The sequence below is a fragment of the Phalangium opilio genome, unplaced genomic scaffold (genome assembly GCF_054372755.1).
Source record: "Phalangium opilio isolate 3A_F unplaced genomic scaffold, DU_Popi_V2 ptg000113l_1, whole genome shotgun sequence".
Taxonomy (NCBI): domain Eukaryota; kingdom Metazoa; phylum Arthropoda; class Arachnida; order Opiliones; family Phalangiidae; genus Phalangium; species Phalangium opilio.
This window is the reverse complement of record NW_028324209.1, coordinates 2720644-2742117: the sequence shown is the minus strand read 5'-3', so window position 1 is coordinate 2742117 and position 21474 is coordinate 2720644. Positions and strand designations below refer to the sequence as shown.

The following is a 21474-nucleotide window of genomic DNA, read 5'->3' as shown; positions in this document are numbered from 1 at the left end:
ATATATTTATAGGTTGTTATATGTAAATAACAGTTGTAAATAATATCTTTGGATTCAGATAGGTCAAAATAGCTCTGATTTAAATTGTTTTGTAGTTTACATTTTTGTAAACAGTCCCAATAGAGTTATATCGGTTACGGGGAGGGTGACATTAAACTCCGCCCATTCGCCATTTTGGCGGCAGAATTTAACATGAGCTCTATAGCCACCAGAAGGTGACTCCATCTGTTGGCTTGTTAATTTCATTGGCTGAAAAACCAATGACGTCTCACCCGCCTCAGCAAAAATAACTCTATTTTACTTTATCGTAGTTCAAAATAATTCATCTCTTTAGTTTAAATTTACCTTGCTTTCTAATGAACCATGTACTTTGTTATATTGGCTTAACCAAAGACCCCATTTCACTATCCCTTTAGAGAAAGCTTCCTCCTTTTCCTTACTGTACGTTTCGTGATATGAAAGACCCTTAAGGTCGAGGTTATTTTCTACATAGCCTGAACCTTTCTTCTGTTGGTTCGCCTCATTACATCTTTCACCCGACCGACAAGGTTTTGGTCTTACAATCGCGCTTCAACCCTGAGGAAACCCAACGTCTAGCTTACAAAAATAAAAAAAAAATAAAAGCAAAAATGACAAGTGAAGCTGTCACGTGGTCGGGTATAACTTGATGACATTGGTTGAGATTGTTTCAGTGGTTCACGAGAAGCGCGAGAAAAGAAAAAAAAAAGAAACAACATAAGGGCGAATGCACGTGATATAGGCCTAGTTCTAAAGAAAAAAATCTCCCGCGCCAATTAAATGGAAACAGATGTAGAAAGATCACGAGAGATCAAGAACTGAGGGCTTTTTAGAGTTGGGATTGGGGGGAAAAGCGCACAAAACCTACGCGTTTTCTGCTCGAATACAGTAATGGTTCTAATATTTCTACGGTTGGTTGAGCTTTTACGCTTTTTTTTTTGGGTTGTCATTTGGTTACTGCGGAGCGCCCTAATACACCAAGTACTTACCCAGAAGGCATTGAAGCTTAAATGGTTTAATTTGAACAAAAGCCAGTCAGACCTTGGAAACAATGGTTTCTTTCTGTTCATTAAGTTCATCTAAAATTTTAATTCGACGTTTTTCGTAATTTTGGGGTTGGACTTTATCGTTTTTATTTGTATACGCTTTAATATTTATGAGTTCAGTTCTATAAATATGCAAAATAGGTATGATGATACACCTATTTGGGGTTAGTTAGTTAGTTAGTGAGCCTTCAGGGTTGGGGTTGGGGTTGGGGTTATTATTTGGGATGGGGGAAGTGGAATAACACGCGTGAGTAATTTTCAATTCGGGTCGTGTGATTCATAACATATTTTGAAATTAATAAGTAACATTTCAACCAGACGTAGGTCAACCCATCCCAAACCAAAAAATCTGATTATTTTCAAGAATTACGTTAATTAATAGCTGAAATTCTTCTAAATTGACTTGATTTTAATCTACATTAAACCGAACATCTTAAAAATACATAAAAAAACGCTGTTTTTAACTAAAACCTGTTTTGGAGTTTACTCTAACATTGAAATCTTTCATATGCGGAGCACATTTGAAATAAATAATAGGCTTGAAAATCAAATAGGAGCAAAAATAAAGAATTAAAATAATACGGTTAATCGAGCCTGCACTCTTTATAAACGATTCCTCCGCTCTGTCCCAGGAGACGTACTAGATTATATCGTTTTTCTGTTCGGTTAAAGTTCAATTAATTCCCATTAAATAGGAGACGACGCTTGAAAACAGAACTAAAAGACAGAGAGACAGTGAAACCGTAAATCATTGAGAGAATTGTCGAGTTCTCGCGTTAGATTTCAAACCCCCTATATCTTTTTAAAGAACGGGGTAGAAAAAAAGGCTCTCCCTGCAAGGCACAGCTCTTTCAAGTTATCTAATACCCCAAGAGACTCATCATCAAATAATTGCTTTATTCTTTAGAATCCTGCTTCTCTGACAATAAATCAGTTGAACCGAATGGAAACTCTTCGAAGGAAGTATAGACAATTTTTTTCCGAAGTTTGAGCTATATTCTGCGCCGCCTTTGGATAGTTTCTCTATGACTGATATCAAAGGCTCAATTTAAGTAGCGCCAACCTCTGACTAAAATAGTCTATGAATTATTTTCTAATTTAAGATTCGACCGCAGTTTAAGGCTATTTAAATAGGGGTAAATTTTCCATTTCCTGCCATTGAGTATGGTAAAATCTCATGTCGAAAAATGGCTCTACCGTTTCCACCGAAAGGAAGCAAAAAATCATTTCGAACTCCGATAAAAGTGAAAATTTAAAAACGAGTGTTGAAAAAGTACTTCCCTCTTAAGAATGTTTTTAAAGTTTAATGTTCGCGAACTAGAAGATTAATGTAGTTGAAGGCTTGGGAATACAGTGTACCTTATAATGATACCCCCTTTAAAGTTAACTACCCCTCATTCACCTATAATGCACGAACACGGTAGAAAACTTTAAAGGGGCTGTATATAATCTCTCGAAACTTTTTCTTATTTTTTTTTTTTTCTTCCTTGCGAATGTTAAATAGACCTACGAGAGTATTAAGCCTTGGTCTCCGCCCTCTCAATGCATCAAAGCTTTGAGCATCCTTTTCCACACCCTCTTAAGCCTAAACTTCCTCGTCTTTCCTTTGTTTTTCCAAGAGAGCGAGAGAGTAAGAAGAGATGACGATGAGTAGAAGAAAAAAGAAAATGCAAGGAAGAAAGAGAAAGTTTTCGGATGGTCTAGGAAAGGAATGCAATGTTTTTCTTTTCACGTTTTTCTTTGAGAAACCCGTTACACCCATTTTCAAGATAAGATAACGGAGGTTTTTAGGCTTAGCATAATGAGGAATAGAAAGGGGCAAAAAACTATAGCCCTTGGAAGTCTAGGAGAAAAAATGGCGGGAATTATTTATACTTCAAATAGCTAAACATAGTTTTCAGACTAGGAGGATTGATACCATTTACAACAGGAGGTCAAGTTATTTGGCGGACAAAGGGCAGCTCCAAGGAACTTGGTCTCCCGGTGTAAATGGTATCAATTCTCCTAGTTTGAAAACTATGCATAATAAAACTAAAACTTCTTCATTTTTTGCTTTGCACAATTTACGAGCGACTACTCTATTAATTTTGCGTAATTAGTGTAATGTAGATTGATTAAGGTTTTATTAGAAATAGACCGCGTTAATTGGTAATTTAAAATTTTTTTGCTAAACATATATCTAACAAATAAAAAAATAAATAACAATTTCACTAAAATCATATGATAGGTTGAAGGCTAGATTGATGTCTGTCTGTATAGCAAAGGTTATAAGGCACTATTATATGACACATTCTTGAGAAAATATCACACACACCCTTAATCATGTTTAAACTTTCCCCCATAAATATATATTTATACGTAAAAACTTTTGAAAGTCTCAGAGTCATCAATTACATCAAAAATGGATGCATATAGCGTAACACAGACAGAGAGCTCTACATGATGCAGCCGGAAATTTGTCCAGAGAGCTTCCTAATCTGTAAAATGTCACTACTCTCCAAATTTTCCTTATGAATTACAATCCTTCATGGGGGAGTAATTTCCTATGCCTAGACTTCATCTTTTCTCTCTCTGTGTGTGTGTTCATTTTCCGGTGCAACGGAAGGTGCTACAAAAAAAATTGGGCTCTGTATTGCAGTCTTTGATTGATGGTTTCTAGACCCCCCCCCTTTCAGAAATCTTTGTAATTTCATCCTGAAAATGGATTTTTTTTTACTGTCCAATATTTTTCCAACGCGTTATATTTTAAAGAAATTTATCAAACACCTGTAGAAACTATAAGCACTCTCTGTAAGAAAATTTACGTCTTTTTGTTAAAAAAACTGTGAAGAAAATATTATTACGGTATCACTGGAACGTTTTATTTCCCGCAATATTCGCGTGTACGGGGCAAAGACCTCTTAAGGGACATTTTTTATTAATTTTCAGGAAACAATTTTAAAAGATGGAGCCCAAAAGCCATAAGGTCTTTCTGTAGGATATAAGTAACAGCATAAGTTCGTAAGATATTTTCCATAAGTTTGTCACTGGTTACTGAGAGCTTGTCATGAAGTGAATGAGGTAGGTCATAGATTCTCGTAAAGCGACGCCTGGTTACGTATATTTTTGACAATAAACCGGAAAATTAAGACTTCTTTTAAAATATTTAAACAAAAAGCACACACACCATTCTATCTGATGCTTTTTAGGAACATATATCGATGTTGCTAAAAGCGCAGAGCGTTGTTCTCAATTAAAACTTTCCCATTAACGACACTTTCCCTTCCTGAATATATAGGACTCGAGTTTCAGCTGCGCGGGAACTAGTCGGAATTAAGGTTGCGTTGCCGAGCGTGTATTGTCAAAGCTGATTTCCCATACGGATTAACACCAACGACAATCTTTTATCTTAATTAAGATCAGTAACAGTTTCTCTCGTTCTCAAATGAATGAATTAGGGTTAAACGCTTACAAATGTTTGCTCATTTTGAGCTCTAATCTCTCATCGAAGGTGTATCATTGAGACGGGACGTGATCTCTGACGTGTTTAATTTATCAAAATTTGGAATTTATATTATTGATTAATTATTTAACAACGTAAACCAGCATACCGTAGAGGTTAGTGACTTTTAGTCAACCAATACAATATTAACAAACCACAAGTTACGATTAGGTGATCCCTCTTTCCCAGCAACCATAATTTCAATTCCGTTCCGCCTAATTTTCTAATATTCTCCGATCCGATTCGATTGAAACAATGCACGGTTTTCCCGCCGGTTTGAGGGTCAGGTCCTAGGGGGAGTGCGCATAGATATCAAAAATGTAGCACTAGACTATGATATACAGCCAATGGATGCAAATAAACTTGTTCGTATCTATATATTATATTTATTAGTATGTACCTGTAGTGAAGCAGGGTTATTTTTCTATTGTTCTACATTACATTGTATTTAATATTTTCATAATTTTAGACCTATAATTATTCTTGATATCCATGCTCAATGTACAGTACGAAAATGTCTAATTTAGGCTTAACGAAGGAGGGTAAGTTTGGGCGAAACCTTAGTAAAGACTTGGAAATGATAAGGGACACGCGTTTTGATCTAATTAGGGGAAGTTCCCTCCCTAATATCCACGGTTTTAGCATTCTCCTAACTCCCCAAAAGCACTCCCGCCAAAAGAGTCGAAAATTCCGTAGTAACCAACCTTTTCTCCCTCAGAATTAAAGTCAAAATTATCAACCACAATGTTGGGTCTGTGCAATATGAATGAAGGTTTCCCGCGCTCTCAAACTGGGGTGGGGTGGATCTCAAATTGTTACAATCACTCATCAAGGGACTATAGACTATAGTGAGTTCATCTGATTAATTTATTATTACGGTACGGTTGGCATGGCAACCGGAAGGGATTTTACTCGGATTTTTAACGCCATCATCTTTATTGTCTTTTAATCACTCGAAGGCGTTGTTAAAAATAAAACGAGTTACAATTTTTCAAAATTAGGCTTAACTTTAAAAATGAATCCTAAAAAATAACTTAAGCCTTGGCTTAGCGTAAATCCTTTCGAATAACCCTTGTTACACTAGCGCCTTTAAGAAGCTGGAAAGGCAGATTTAAATCTTACCTTGTAAGCGACAAAATAAGGCTTAACGGTTAATATAAAGACGCGCCTAGTGCATGCGTGGAGTCAAAAGGGTATCTAAAAGGTTTCGATTGAAATCTTTATAAGAAACCGTTCATTCGAAGAGATGAAAAAGCAAAGACCTTCCTAGAAAAACGTATATACTATTTTTATTTGTTATAAGTATAGACGAAAGTCGCGATCTGAATCCTCAGAAGAAGGTTAGGTAGATATGAAAGATATATAGGAAAGTTGCCATTGAACTTGGGATCGCCTGAGAGAGCTAGTTGCGATAATATTTTTCCTCCTACATATCGATCCTTATACGAACTCAATTCCAATCTAAGCTTGCAGTTAAAACAAGGCTATTCTACGCTGAAATCGCGTTAGAATACAACACTAGCGTACCTTTGTATCTATCGCCAACCAAAGCTGTATGGAACAAACTTTAACCATGACTACTATGCAATGGAGTTAATCCTATTCTATATAAAATATACGTATAATATCACTAAGCCTACTTTTCCACGTATTGCAAAGTAAGGTTGGAACCTTTCTCGAGTTCGTCTAGTCTTTCTCGCGGATGCTGGAGCACCCAAGCCATTTTTCCTAAAGTAGCACCCGAGGATTCTGTCTGCGCTGTCTATACGATCTACTATTATTAGATGGCTATAGCCAAAACCCCTGAAGGGGCACGAGGTAATATATCCACGCGCCTAAAGCTCTACTTTCCCGCCATATCCCTCGTTCTATAAAGGTTCTAAAATTCGTTCGCGAATACAATGGAATAAAGTGAAAACTGGCGCATACGTGAAAAGTAAAGTTTGAACTCTTGGTTTTCGCTGTATTACCAGGGTTGAGCGCGAATAAAGTGAGTCTTGTCTTTCCAAACGTCGTTGGTATAGCCAAGCTATAGGATCTAGCTGGCGTTCTATTGTTTGTAAAACGATGCTAAAGTAAAACAAAATAGGGGAATCTATATTTTACGTCAGTTTCGTAAAGAGAGACTGAATTAACCCAAAGATTAAAAAGTAATTTAGAATATTTACTTAATTTAAAATAGAAAGGCTTTAATAAGTAATCATGCTTAGAATTTCATTACCAATTAACAACTATCCAAGGTTTAAGATAATTAGGTTTAAATGATATATTTTCGAAGTAAATAAGTTTCCAATTTTAAGAAAATGAAATATAAAGTTAGATAAATAACAACAAAATCCATTTGTCTATTTATTCTAGCCTCTCTTTAAGTTTGTTTTTATTTGGGTTTCTAGTTTGTTGTTTCTTTTAGTTACTATATGACCGGCTGGCATCGCTAGTGTCGTGTTTCGTTTGATATTTATGGATCGGATCTCGCTCTCGCTTTTATTTCGGAGCTGTCTTGCAAAGAGATTTTTTTCTTCCTTATATACTATACTGTGTTTTTTTTTCAAGCAACCTCATACATACAAGACACTTGATTTTTATGTGGAAAGATCGTACTGATAAGTCTGCCATAATTTAAGGGGGATGTTCTTTGGGAAATCGATTTTGAATCAAAAATGTAACTTCTAGGAAATTTTTCCGTCTGGGCCACCGTTTTCGAGTTATGATTTGAGTGTTTTAGGGATCACCCCTTAATTAAATTAGAAATCATTGTCTAGTTCAGTTTCTTAATTAAATTTAAAGGGGTCATCCGTGAAACACTCCAATCTTAACTTGAAAACAGTGGCCCTTATAGACAAAATAGAGATAGAAGTTGCATTTTCGACTCAAAATCGTACATCCTTCTTAATTTATGGCAGACTTACCAGAAACACCCTGTAGATAGATTTTTTTCTATTCGCCAAGATTGTCTATTTCTTCTCTCTTGTCCGTTTTATTTTGTAGATTCATAAATTATGAGGAACATACTCTGTATAGCTACTTACTTCCCAGGAGATTTTTGGGGTTAAAGAAGATTGTAGGAATAAATATTAAATGGGCGTATGTTATAGTTGGAAAACCGTACTTACGTACAAGGGTCACTGACATATACAAAGAACCAACCGCCCAAATACCTAACGGTACTGAATAGATACAATTTAAAGACATCAGTTTCTTTATTTATCTTTCGGAGTAAATGGATTTTAGGGTTAAAAGGTTAAGGGAATGGTTTTATTTATTTATTTCGAATTTCTAATTTGAAAAAACAAATTGGTGTATTTATAAAATATTTCAAAGGAGATTGGCGTTCATTCAGTAACGTAGATTTCATCTACTTGGAATCTTTAGAACGCCATAAACCCTCATCTGATTGAAGGTAAGGGGAAGGGCTTAAAACTTTGATCAACCGCCCGCTACTCCATCCTAGCGTTTTATTGGCTATTCACATATATAATACAACGCAAAGAGAACTGGTTTACATTTGGGTTCGACGCTCAAAGGTCGGGGAAGTTACGGCACTGGTCGTTGGATACGTCAATGTCACGTGGTTTCTAAGTTCAAAGATATTATGCATGACGTCAGGGGTGTCGGTTTTTAAAATTCAAGGAGAAAGGCTCAGAAAATGGTCTATTACAGATCCTAAGTAGAACTCTGTATTCCTGTGACAACAGTTAAATTTTAATATAAATTAAGCCATTGTAGCTCCAAAATAATCCATCAAAAATTAATCGATTACGTCCAAGTTGCATGTCTAGGTTGGTTATATTTTAGTCGAATTAACTCTCTCAGTTAAGCCTAACACAACCAACACGGTAAAGCTTTTCACATTACCTATGATGGCGTCGCGAATTTAAACTAAAATTGTATACGACGCGATCGTAAAAAGTGAGTTGATATAAAAAAACGTTATTCCTGGCAATGCCCGAGTTGCTGCATGGGTCGTTTCATAATACACGTTAAACGGATAAAACGCCTTATTATTAATATCGTTAGGCTTAGCGCGATAAAAAAGAAACAACCTTATATCTTTAAATAGCTAGTTTCTACCATAAAAAGGAAAAAGTATTTCCTACAATATATATACAGCATAAACGGAAGAAACACATATATATATTTATTTTATCACTGAGTTTTATAACGGGAGAGAGAAATTCGCCTCCCAAGCTAAAATGGTTCGGGATAGATTAAAATGGTGGGATATATAGTAGAGAAAGGTTGTAGAAACCCCGGGTACCTCCAGATGTAGAGGGATAGATGGGTGCAATAGAGGGTACAGAAGACTAAATAGGATTATTCCTTCTCTTTTCTCCTTTCTACTAAATCCCGTCGCACCTCCCCCCCACTCTCTCCTCTCTCGCTCTTCTTCCCAGCTTCTCTGATCCAATGGACCATTTTGAGCTCGCGCGTGAGGCTTGCTAGAAAATGAACACGTGCAAGTCCTAGACCCCCACACTCTGAACTTATATGTCCCGCGCTTTTACGTTGGCGGGAATAGATGAAACCCCTACAGAACCCTCTTTCCCGCCTGTTTTAATATTGGCCACTGTACTATGGGAACCTTTTTTTCTATTCTGCGCATCGCGTCTCTTCTTTTATTTCTTGAGGGGGGAAAAAATGAATGGATGGTTTTGGAAAATTGGCCAACGACTAGAGCAATTGGTTGTAGAAGCGATTTTACTTAAGGATTTTTTGCCTTTCTACTTTGTTCTAGTTGATTCCACAGGTGAATTGATTGAGCTTAGGCACGAAATGGGCTTTGGGGAGTGTTGTCGTAAGGTTTAATGTGTTTCCGGAAGGATTAAAGAATTGTTAAAGCTTTTTTTGATGTTCTTAAGCCTAATGCTATCATAATCTTAAGCCTAATTCTCCCATATTCTTAAGCCTAATACTGTCATACTCTCAAGAATAATTTTCTAATATTCTTAAGCCTTGTTCTCTCATATTCTCAAGCCTAATTTTCTAATATTCTTAAGCCTTGTTCTCTCATATTCTTAAAGCTTGTTTTCAAATATTCTTAAGCCCAATACTGTCATATTCTCAAGCCTAGTTCTCTTATATCCATAAGCCTAGTTGTCTCATATTATTGAGCCCAATACTGTCATATTCTCAAGCCTAGTTCTCTTATATTCATAAGCCTATTTGTCTCATATTATTAAGCCTTGTTCTCTCATATTCTTAAACCTAATTCAGTCTTCTTAATCTTAATTTGACACCTATTTCTCACAGTGTTTACGCTTCAAACGGTTTATAATGTATCTTTTAATAACGTAACCCATTTAAATATTTTAAACCTAATTAAAATATTCAGTGCACATGTATCTAAGTCTATTTCCCCGGGATTCAGACTGTTTCCACGAACATAATAAAGAGCCAGACGTCTAGATTTCTGGATGAATGCATCATTATCATTAGGCCTATTTTTAAGTGTAAGCAACTATGGACTTCAAAATAAAATATTAAAAATTAATGTATAGAAAAGAACGAAATTTCCCATTTTCTAATTTATACTTTATAATATACACCTCAAAGGGTTTACGAAAATATCTTTGGAAAATATGAAGTTCGTTAGGAAATATTCTGAGTAATAAGTGACTTTATAAATATTTTAAAACTTCGAATATAATTTTCAAACTTCTCTAAATATAATGTACATACTAATCACTAGCTAGAATTAAAGTCAAAGTCTACGAAAAAAATTATACTTAGCAATAAATTTAAGTTATGACCAAAGGTTATTAGATTAATAATATTTGCATACAAGTTTCGTTACCTAAATAAATAATTAAACAGCAAATGCTTTTAATAAATTCGTCTGAAAAAAATAACTCGAAAAATTTAGAAAATCATAACTAAATAAATAAATAGGACCCCTAGGCCTTTGTCTGTAAAATTTACCGACGTCCAAACTTGTACGCGCTGATAAAAGAGGTGAGCGTGTCTTGGATAAAAAACGGTACGGAGAAAAAATTTAAAACGTTTCATAGATTTTTCCCAAAGTCCCTCTTCCCTTCTCTAGCGGCTCTACTAAGCCCTAATGTCAGTTGTCACTAGAGAAAGACGTGTTTTAATAACGTGTTAACGCCTAGTTACTAGTGTCAACATAGAGAGGGATTAAATATCAAAAAAGAGAATAGACTATTTTGGTCCGAAATCTCTCCTACCTTTCCCAAAATCCCAATTAATATTAGTAAGATGTAGGGGTGAAATATAGCTCTTGTTTTCGACAGAAACGGTCTACTGTCGCAACATACTCTCCGGTGCGTTTTATGGGAGTAACCGGTGCAATTTTCCTATACCCAGGAATGTTCGAGAGAAGTCTCTTCCCGGAGAGAGAGACTTTTAAAACTGCTGCCGAGTGACGTCACCTTATGGACGCGACTTCCTTCAAGCCTATTATCGATTCTCCAGTTTGATATCGATCGCTCGCCACGAGCCCTAAGGGTGTGGGTGCAATAAGGGGGTTTTGGCGCGCGTGGTGCATGGGGCTAGCGCGTGCTGCGCGTATACTCTTTCCAGAAGCGAATGGAATGGTAGATGGGTGACGTAATTAGGGACTTCCCCATCACAAACGCGCGCGGCTTTTTTCCCGCCTTTTTTCCCTTTATTTTTTTCTTTAAAAAAGGAACAAAAAGTTGGGTTCTCATTGTGATATGGATCCCTTTCTATTCTTTTCACTATTCCCCCCCCCGCTATTCTTCCGCCTTTTACTCCCCCCTCCCGCGCTTATTGGTCTATTTCTGGACATGATAGGCCTAAGTCCCTTATGGGACTTTGCGATAAGCTTATCCGTTCTTATAGACTTATAGAGCCTGAATTTCAGGCATATCGGGTGTTTTCGATCTAAGAACGGGTCGATTATTCAAATATATACGTCTATAACATGAAATGGGCTTTTGCAAAGATTTTATGTTTAATGGTTTTTAGAGTACAGTTACTACTGGTTAGCAAACTCGGTAAAACTTAAATTTGTACTTTGAAATTTATCCAATCAATCAGGTGGATTCTGAATTAGAAGTTCGTATCTCAAACGCGGGAAATTATAAACTATAGATAGACTATAACCATAAGATCATAAGTTCCATAAGTTTGTCACTGGTTACTGGATAAACTATAACCATGCGATCATAAGATATGTTCCATAAGTTTGTCACTGCTTAGTGGTTACTGGGAGCTAGTCATGAAGTGACGTAGGTGATAGATTCTCGTAAAGCGACTCCTGGTGAGGCGCTGTCAAAGGCTTAGTATAGACTAAATAGGAAGATGAACTGCAAAACAGAGTGTAGTCAATTCTCGCTTGTCGTTCTCAAACTATCTCTCAGTAAGTCTCTTGCATTATGAAGCATGGGTAGTGTCATACATATGGAACATATCTTATAAACACATATGCTCTAACTAAACATTATTATCAAATCTTTTCTTTGTTCTATCGTATCTTTTTCTACAATTTATCGAAAACTCATTGCTTAACCTCTCCAATACGCGGTTACCTTCTAAAAGAGGCTTTTCTGGCTGGCTTAAAACTTGGGTAATATAACCAGTTTCATATTTCGATGGTGTAAGCACGTGGGGCTGCGTTGGGATGCCTTCGTATGAAATTTTCGACTGGTATGGAGAACGCGCGAATCGGGCCTCCCCAAATCCCTTCGTTAAGCCTTGGTTTAATCCCCAGAAACAATAAGTCACGATTTTACTCCCTCCCTTCCTCCCTCTTCCTCGCGGAGTTGCACAAGCTGAACTATTAATCTTACAACCGGCACGCGCTGCGAAACACCCCTTTAATAGAATATGGAAGCTAGGATCAAATACACACGCGCTGTATACGCCGCGTAGAAGTCAATGAGATTCAACGTTATATTTAGAAAGGAAGGGTTAAAAATTTGGAATCATTACGAATAAGAGAATGATTTCATATTCCCTTTGAAGAATTTTAAGCATTCTGGTAGTAATTTAGCGCGTAGTACAGGTAACGGGGTTTCTGCTAGAGTGAACCGTTATTCGTTCCAAAGCAAAACTGCCAAGGAAGGAAGAAGGTTCATGATTTTGGGAATCTAGGGTTGGGCGTGGTGCGGAGTTATCTCCCTAAAAGAATTAGGGAAAGCTATCTTCCTAAAAACGTCGTAAAGAATACAGACGTATATATTCAGGGTTCATACAACTTTTGGAAAACAAATTTCCCTGAGCTTTCCATGTTTTTCCCCAAATACTTCCCTGAGTTTTCCAGGTTTTCCCCATATATGGAGCAAATGTTAACGAAGGAGGGGGGCAAATAGGACTATAACATACTCAAAGGACATCCCTGTATCTCTAGTAGAGCCAGAGTTATGAGCCTCCAAAGTATAGTTTAATGTTAATCCTATGGAGGGTATGTTTATGAACATTTTGCTTAATTACTCGGCCCCTGTTTGACGCAAATTTCCCTGATTTCCCTGAATTTTCCTCAAAATTCGAAAATTCCCTGAATTTTCCGTGAGGTTTTTGTCAACTATTTATTTCCCTGATTTTCTCAGGTTTTCCCTGTTTTCTAGGTTTGTATGAACCCTGATATTCCTCCTTATTTTAGCGCTGATCACGGCGAATATCTTTTCTCAGAAGCCCGAATTCCTGATGGATGCGGCGAACTCTAATAATTGTTGGGTATGGACCATTTCGATGCTGAAACCTAAGCTCGCTTAATATCTAACCCTGTGGCAAACCAATGCGAGGGTTAACTCGATGGTACAGGGCGAGATTCTCATCGTGTTTCTTGCGCGAGCGGATATTTCGCGCCAAATTCCTTTAAGTACGTCGAACACGTCGAAAGGAAGGATGGATGTCCCTTTTTCATAACACACACACACACACACGTCGTCTTTTGACCTATGACCCCTAACCTCATTTTCGACACCGCTAACGCCAAGACACGAATAAGGGCTAAACACCCGCCAGGCATTCCCGAGTCATTTATAAGGAGTCAAAGAGAGAGATACGTGAAGTAAAAATTGGATAAGTTTTGACTAGTTTTCAGGTTGCCATGGTGACTGGTTACCATTTTTTTTCTTTTTCCTTTTGACACCTTTATTCCTCTCTCATCTCTTCCCGCTCCCAAAAAGTTGGGAATAGTAATTTTTATAATAGAAGGCGGTGGTAGGAATACATTTAACATAATGAAGTTTGTATTACGTTCCCCTTTGTTTGAACTTTGAACCCTATTTAATTAATTAAAAATTTAATCTTAGGCTATAGTCTTACTTAATTTTACGGCGACGATTAATTATTTTACGTTTTAACGATTCTACTTTTAATTTTAAAAAAATAAACTGACGCTTTTTAATAATAATAATAAAAAAAAATTTAAAATTAAAATTTGATAAACGACACCGTTGAAAGCGGATAATTAATTAATCGAATTTTGTCTTTTCTTTTGTGGGCGCGATTTAATTACGGGTCATTAATATTCCGAATAATTAACGTCGTCAGATGTGTGTATAACTTAAAAATCTCGGGATGAAAATAATTATGCAAATACGTCAGGTGTAACTGTACCTCCCACGCAATTTCGAATTCTTAGTAAATAATATTTAAAAGTAATTTTTAAATTTATAAAGGTGATAAATTTGTTATTGTTTCGAGTTTAATTGAATTGGACATGGTGGGCCAAACGCGGGGAATTATTCACACTCAGAAAAGGGGATGAGGCATCATATTGATCATTGGCTAATTTTCCTAAAGGGGCTAGGCAACGACAATTATTGAATATTTCTCCCATGGGTGAGCCAGAACAGGGTGGAAATGGTGTACAGCTTAGAGAAAAGGGTATAGCGCGCATACTTGGAGCTCAAATTGTTTTGGGTTGCACGAAAGGGGAGGGGGGCGTGCAATTAGGACCGACAGGAAACTCTTACTGAAATTGACATAGACCGATGAGAGAAACTTCAGTGGATGCCGCGCTGATCTAAGCCTATTTCTTCTCAATTTCGCTCCACTGAACCTGGCGCATTTTCTGGTTCCTATTCTAATTGTCACCGTGGTCCGTCCCCTCCAATGACCGTACTATAAATCGACTATCTCTAATCAAACGCGACGCCTCGCTTGAATCTCTTAAAAAGGAAATACATCAAAGTGTTCAAACGAGGGACTTAGAGAACCCGATAGGGGATAGTAAAAGTGGGAGAGTGATTTCTTTGTCGATGCAATAATATTACATATTCACGAGCAGGGGATTGTTTGGATTCTAGTATATTTAGGTCATTCAAAATTTAATTAATAGACGCTTGGAAAGAAATAAAATTAATTTAATCCCCTAAGCTAGCTGTTGATGGGTTGCAAATATAAAACTTATTTGGTCCTCTTTACAGTTACAAAGTCCATGGTTCGAGCATAAATTCATAAGATATGTTCCATAAGGTTGTCACATGAAGTGACGTAGGTAAAGCGACGCCTGGTGAGGCGATGTCAAAGGCGCTGTTCTCGTACTATCTCTCAGTATGTCTCTAGCATTACGAAGTATAGGTAGTGTCATACTTACGGAGCATATCTTATGAACTTATGGTTGGTTCAAGTTATAGAAATATTGGAGAGACGTCGTCTGGCGAAGGAAAAAAATCGCGCCATTATTACTTTCCCGCCTTATTTTTTTGCAACGCGCGCTGCTTCGTGTGTAGATTTCGGTTAATTTAAAACGTTCCTTTCCAATCCATTTTTGTTTGTCATTCTATTGTTAAGATCTATCGCTCGAGAGGACTCGGAGTAAGAAGAGGTCAAACCCCCTGAATCTTTCTTGATTAATAAATATCCAATGCCACGACTCGTTTTTAGACTGTACGGGTTCGTTGGCCTCGGAACATAAACTCCCACTCGTCTCAGCACCCTTCGCGGCTCGATCCACAAGCCTACTTTCGCAAACTGTATCAATTTTTGTCGCTTTCCAAGTACTCTGTTCTGCCCTGTCATTTATTAAATATCAACTAGGGTTCATTTTTGACAAGGCAATATAGTTTATTCGTAATGACGTGACACTCTAAATTAATTTTCAGGGCTGGGAATGATAAAGCGGGAATTAAATTGCGGGGATGTTGGAAAGTTTTAACAATTTGGCACACATTATGTTTTAAGTTAAGAAGTAGCGGAAAATAACTACTTTGTTTCTCATTTTTCCACGTTTTCTTTATAATTTTCAGATCTGAGTCATCATCCGAGATTAAACCCGGAGTATGGCTAATGCCGCGGGTAGAAATCTGTCCTGATGAGGATAGCTGATTAGTCTCTTGCCCTCCCCGATTCGTTGCCCAAAAAGGAAGGCGTCGATCTGAGTGCACCAGATTGAGGACCCTTACCCGCACCCTCAAAGGAGCTTTTAATCGAGGAGGCATCGTGATCGAACTTACAAAAGGGGGCCAGGCATGACTGCTGCCAAAACTGGTGCAAGTTTAATAAAAAAGCCTACCGGAAGGCAACAAGAATACAGGACCCGGGCACGAACGGGACAAATGGAATCAGGGGAAGTTCAAAGAGGTTGTCGACGCCCGAAATTAAACCAATTATGGTCCGTATGGTACTGCGTCATGACCTTAGCGTTCCAGGTTGGTACATAAATCGATTAGACTTATAGATCTTAATTAGCGCCAAATTTCTCCTAACTCAATTCTTCATTGTACACTTATTTTAAGATCTACATCGTTACCAAAAGTATCCAACGTTTCATGAGGTACATTTCCCTGCCATGGCCAACCAGTGACCAACCCTATTTGGAACTAAACGCCTACGTTGGATTAGTCGGGACCGCTGTGGTCATACTGCCATTTTTCTTGGTATCTTCCTTACTACGGGTGGGTAATTACTCTAACGATGGCCTCAAGATTGGTTCGGATCAGGACCCGGACAGTGCGGTTAGAAACCACAGCGATGCCGGGGTAGCTGGAGACCCGGCTGCGGTCTATCAAAACCTGTCTAGAGCTAGAGGATCCGTAAAGTGTTTGAGATGGTTTAAAAGTCTTTGGAGACACGGTGGACCAACTGCACCTGTTCTACACATGGCTGCGGCTTTCTGTCTGCTTATCCCGACTATACCGATACAATCTCAATTGGTACGCCATGGATTTCTCAGTAAAGGTAAGAGAACCAAGTACTTGGAACCTTAAAGGTCAAGTCTTGTAAATTAAATGTTAATAACTCCCTTATTTGTGGATCGAATTGGACCTAATTTGAAACTCTAACTAGGGTTGTAAGTCGGAAAATTTTCCGGAAAATGACCGAGCTATATTTTTCCGGAAAATTTTCCGTATTTTTCCGCTACCGGTTTTTCAATTAAAAAGTTAAAACTTTAAAATTTTTCAATTGCCTTTCTTTTCAAAACATTCATTATTTGGTTTTAGGTGAATTCGGAGGGGTAAAAAATTGTCCAAGGGAACAGAGTCTAGTGACCCCTATTCTCTATAGGAAAAGCTCACTCATATGCTATCGCTTGCATGCATAGGGTTACTTTTTGCTCTTATGACGGTATAAGGCGTTAGAGAGTCGAGACCTAACCGTTAAGAGACCCAAGTGAAACTAAAATTATCAGGCATCAAGGATAGTGATGGTCTGCGTCATTGTAAGGGAAACGAGGTGTTATGTTGTTAATGAAGTTTGTTAACCCTGTTTAAAGTCACAAATTTTGGGAAAATCAACCAATATTTGGTGACACTTTAATAAATCTACTAAAGATGGCAAAATAACTGGAGAATGTTTTAAATCTTTAAAAGTTAGATAAATTGACTCAAAGCTCACATAATTGCTAGTTTTATATTTTTCCGATTAGCGTTTTATTTTTCCGGAAAATTTACAACCCTAACTCTAACTCTTAGATACAACTTTTCAAAAGATGTATATCTTACATAAGACTTGGCCTTCAAATATATTTTATACTGTTTTACATTTTGGGGTAGGGACTGAACTACCAGTTGCTTAGCAACGCAAAAAATATCGGGAAACTTTTTCAACTATTCCTATATATATACGACTTGTTAGAACTAAAAACTGAAGCCACTTTATTTGAATAAGAAAACGTTCTAGGCCTAGAGTTATTTTAGGTTCAGCCTTGGTAGGAAATCCTTCAAACCGCGGCGAGGATGGTGGGTTTGAAATTATTCAAATAAATCCAGCAAGTAGCCAGCCGCATGACCACGGCCGCGAGATTTAGAAAACGAATCTATCTAACCGATAAAAATATATCTCGATGTAGTTTCTACGCGGATATACGAGGCTTACTAGCTTTAACTTTACTTCCAAGTTAGATTGATAAATTGATACGGGATCAAGTTAACAGCGGGGGTATTTTAGAAGGAGTTGATACTAGTGTAAACCACGCGGAATATGGTATACGTAAAAGGCTGGTGTTCTAGTTAAATGAACCTAGAGGTTGGGAATATTCCGAATGGAACGATTTTCCAGTAAAATATTGTACAAGTTTGAAATATCCATCAAAGTTCAGGAACTTCACGTCTTAAAAATAGAAAGTATCTCGGTGAATTTACATAAGACCAAACCTCACAGAGGCTACGATGCTTTCCAATTTCCAAAAAGGGACAGTGAAATAAAATAATATTATAAATTATTATGGTTTAAAATTCTATATAGGGTGTTTCTGATAAGTCTGCCATAAATTATGGGGGATGTTCTTTGGGTGATTTTGAGTCGAAAATATTCTATGACATTTTGCCCTAAGGGACGCTGTTTTCAAGTTAAAATTGTCCAGAGTATTTTACGGATGACCCCTGAAATTTAAAGACAATGCTTTCTAATTTAATTAAGGGGCCATCCCTAAAACACTCAAATCATGGCCCGGATGGCAAAATGTCATCTAATATTTTCGACTCAAAATCGTGGACAAAGAACATCCCCCTTAATTTGTGCCTGATTGTATTGTTCGATATTAATTTTATACGTTTTAATCATACATATATATTTCGCCACATCATTATAATAAGGCTAGTTTCGAGGCAAGTTAAAGCGAGAATAAAGAATGTGTTTTATTCGGTTTCTCCGAAATTTTCTTTTATATCAAGAATAGGAGTCTACTAAGGAAAAGAGAACAGTTAGTGTTAGCGGCCTCTTGGGACTCCTTAAAATATAAACACAAACCAATTTAGTCTGTCGAAAAGCAGCGGAACCTAGAAACTAGTACAACCCAAAGGCATGCATCTCTTCTCTTCCCTTTTCTATAACACCCGGCATTTCAACCTAAATCAAGCGCAACTTCCTTGTAATCTTCCTTTAACATACCCTTCTCTGAAAACGATAGATATCGCTAGCATATGATCGAAATACCCTATGAAAAGTGCTAAGAGAAGAGTATATTATGGTAACACACGTTTCGGGATATACAGCGCGGCTAAGGCTTAGTAAGGTTTAAATTCACTGTAGCACTCGTGGGAGCAACCGAGAAAATAAATTCGTGGAAATCCAAATTTGGGATGGAAACTCTAGGGAAGAAACCTAGAAGGCTATAAGGCTTATAAGGCTCAGAGCCTGAATGTAAACAAAAGATAAAACTGAACAGAAGGTTGCGGTAAAATGAGGATAACGACCAACGTGTTTTGGAAGCTGTTTAAAAAAATATATAAAGAAAGGTTTTACTTTAAGGGTATTTTAAAAATCAATGCGAGGTATTCCTTTATCTAATGAAATTTTTAGGAGGTGAAAATCCAAGGTGTTTCCTACCAGCTTTTAAGGGTTATAAGAAAATGTTACCTTTAAAACTTTTGCATACAGAACTTTCTATAAATATTTTTTTTTCCCGAATTTCTAATGGACTGAATTATTGTAAATATTGGTTTGTACAGGGATATAGGTTTCACTTTAAGGGTATTTTAAAAATCAATGCAAAGTATTCCTTTATCTAATGAAATTTTTAGGAGGTGAAAATCCAAGGTGTTTCCTACCAGCTTTTAAGGGTTATAAGAAAATGTTACCTTTAAAACTTTTGCATACAGAACTTTCTATAAATATTTTTTTCCCGAATTTCTAATGGACTGAATTATTGTAAATATTGGTTTGTACAGGGATAGATTTAATTTTAGAAATAGGAATGGAGAACAGAGTAATCTGGGCGCGTTCGAAGTCCCGGACCCCCTTCAACGGAACGGAGGGGGTATGAAAGAAGAGGCGGGTCATAGCGACAGAGGTAAAAAGGAATTACGTATTTTTCGCCGTCCCCGTCAGCAACGTCATCAAAACGTAGTTTAAGTGAGCCAATAAGATAATTTAAACTTTTCGTCACGTGTTGGAGGGAAGGGCTCTATACTGGGCTATGAGTCGGACTGAAGTAAATAATAACCGTTCTCCATTCCTACTTCTAAAATTAAATCTATCCCTGGTTAGTATAAGTATTCATTTATCCATGAAATTTTCGATACATGAAATTTATGCAAGGGATTTCGAGATTTTAAGGGATTGCTAGCTTTAAAACTTTGAACTTTGTATATAAAACTTTCTATAAATACTATCGTTAACTTGTAATGGTCTAAAATATAGTAAATATTTGTTAATTGGTTCTTTTAAGACAAAAAAAGTATGATCTTTTCCACACTGTATATTTAAATCACACCCAATTATCACTATATTCGCAAACGGATACAAATATCCCAGATTTCCCTCTAATAAGACGTCGCTCATTTATTTATAAATATTAATTTTAAACCTGCAGTGGTGCCAAAAATTATTCCAGAAATGTCAGAGGCCCATTCCTTAAATTAACATCCAATGAAAATATAGAAATTAATTCGGCATACCTACAAAATGGATTGGAAAGAAAAAATACTATTTTCGGTTTGAGGTAGAAAAATGACTTTTGACTTGTAATTCTTAATCATAAGAGGGTCCAGAGTATAACGAATTTTAAACATGGCACGTGGTGATATAGCGGCTCTAATTCGCGAGATTCGTATAAGCGCGCGAGTCGCCTAATGAATAATTTATGTCCAGCTCTGCTCCAAGTATATATATATATGTTTCGTCGTAGCTGCGTTATTTGCTTTCCGGTCCCGCTAATTAGAAGTAGTTGGACTGGGGGAAAACCTGCCTAGGTAAGGTTTTGTTTGCTTCGTGTATACGAATGATATACCTGGTTCTGGTTTCTAACAAACAACATTCTGCTTATTTTGCGCGGGTTTTGGGGCTAATTTATGCGCTAATTATGTAAACTTAGGGGTTTACATCAGCCAGAATTAGTATATTTTTCTTTAAAATTTAGTATAATTTTATTTTTACTCCTTGTCGTCATGGGAAAGGTGGAAACTGCGACCGTTACTTCATAAAAGCGAAGTTCTAGGCCTACAACTTGTGTTTCTATTTAATTACTTGAAAAACTTCTTGAAACTTTCAAAATCAAAAAATGGCGGACGCAATAATTATGATTCCTAGTAACTGTATGCATTCCTGTTTAAACTGAATCAAACCTTCTCATTATAAATTCAACGCTATGATCTAACTGAGCATATGGGCCAACCAATCATATTTAAAACCCATTTAATTTCTTCCCCCACCTTTGAAAAATCTGCATATCTAAATCTAACAGTTCTAATCGTCTGAGACATCCGCTATAACCCATCTGGAAATCTTAAATTTGTCCGCGCTTACCCCAATAACTAATCTAACCGCCCATTCAGAACTTCTAACGATAGTAACGAAGCATTGTCTTCGAGAATTAATTAGCATACGAAACTAATTAAAGGATGGCATGTGAAAAGCTGATTATAATTGTATCTAAGAGAAAAAGGGAATAAATACGGTTGAGTGGGGCTACGCACGTAAACTACATCCTTTGATATATTGAAATAACTAAAAGTTAAACCTAACTATAGAACAAATAAAAAAAAAATTACAACCCGAGGGCAAAGAATTTTATCAGGGCAGATGTAATGTCGAGCCTGCTCCTTTATTGTTGGCCTT

General features: G+C 36.9%; 1 protein-coding gene across 1 annotated transcript in view; it reads left to right on the top strand.

The window, feature by feature from the left end:
- tinc (transmembrane protein tincar) overlaps window positions 1-21474 on the top strand; it is a 52243-nt gene that overhangs the window by 11918 nt on the left and 18851 nt on the right. Inside the window, exons 2-3 of the mRNA XM_089853082.1 lie at window positions 15726-16127; window positions 16215-16656. Of these exons, the coding sequence (XP_089709208.1) occupies window positions 15948-16127; window positions 16215-16656 (622 nt within the window). The 5' untranslated portion in view covers window positions 15726-15947. The remainder of the gene's footprint in view (window positions 1-15725; window positions 16128-16214; window positions 16657-21474) is intronic.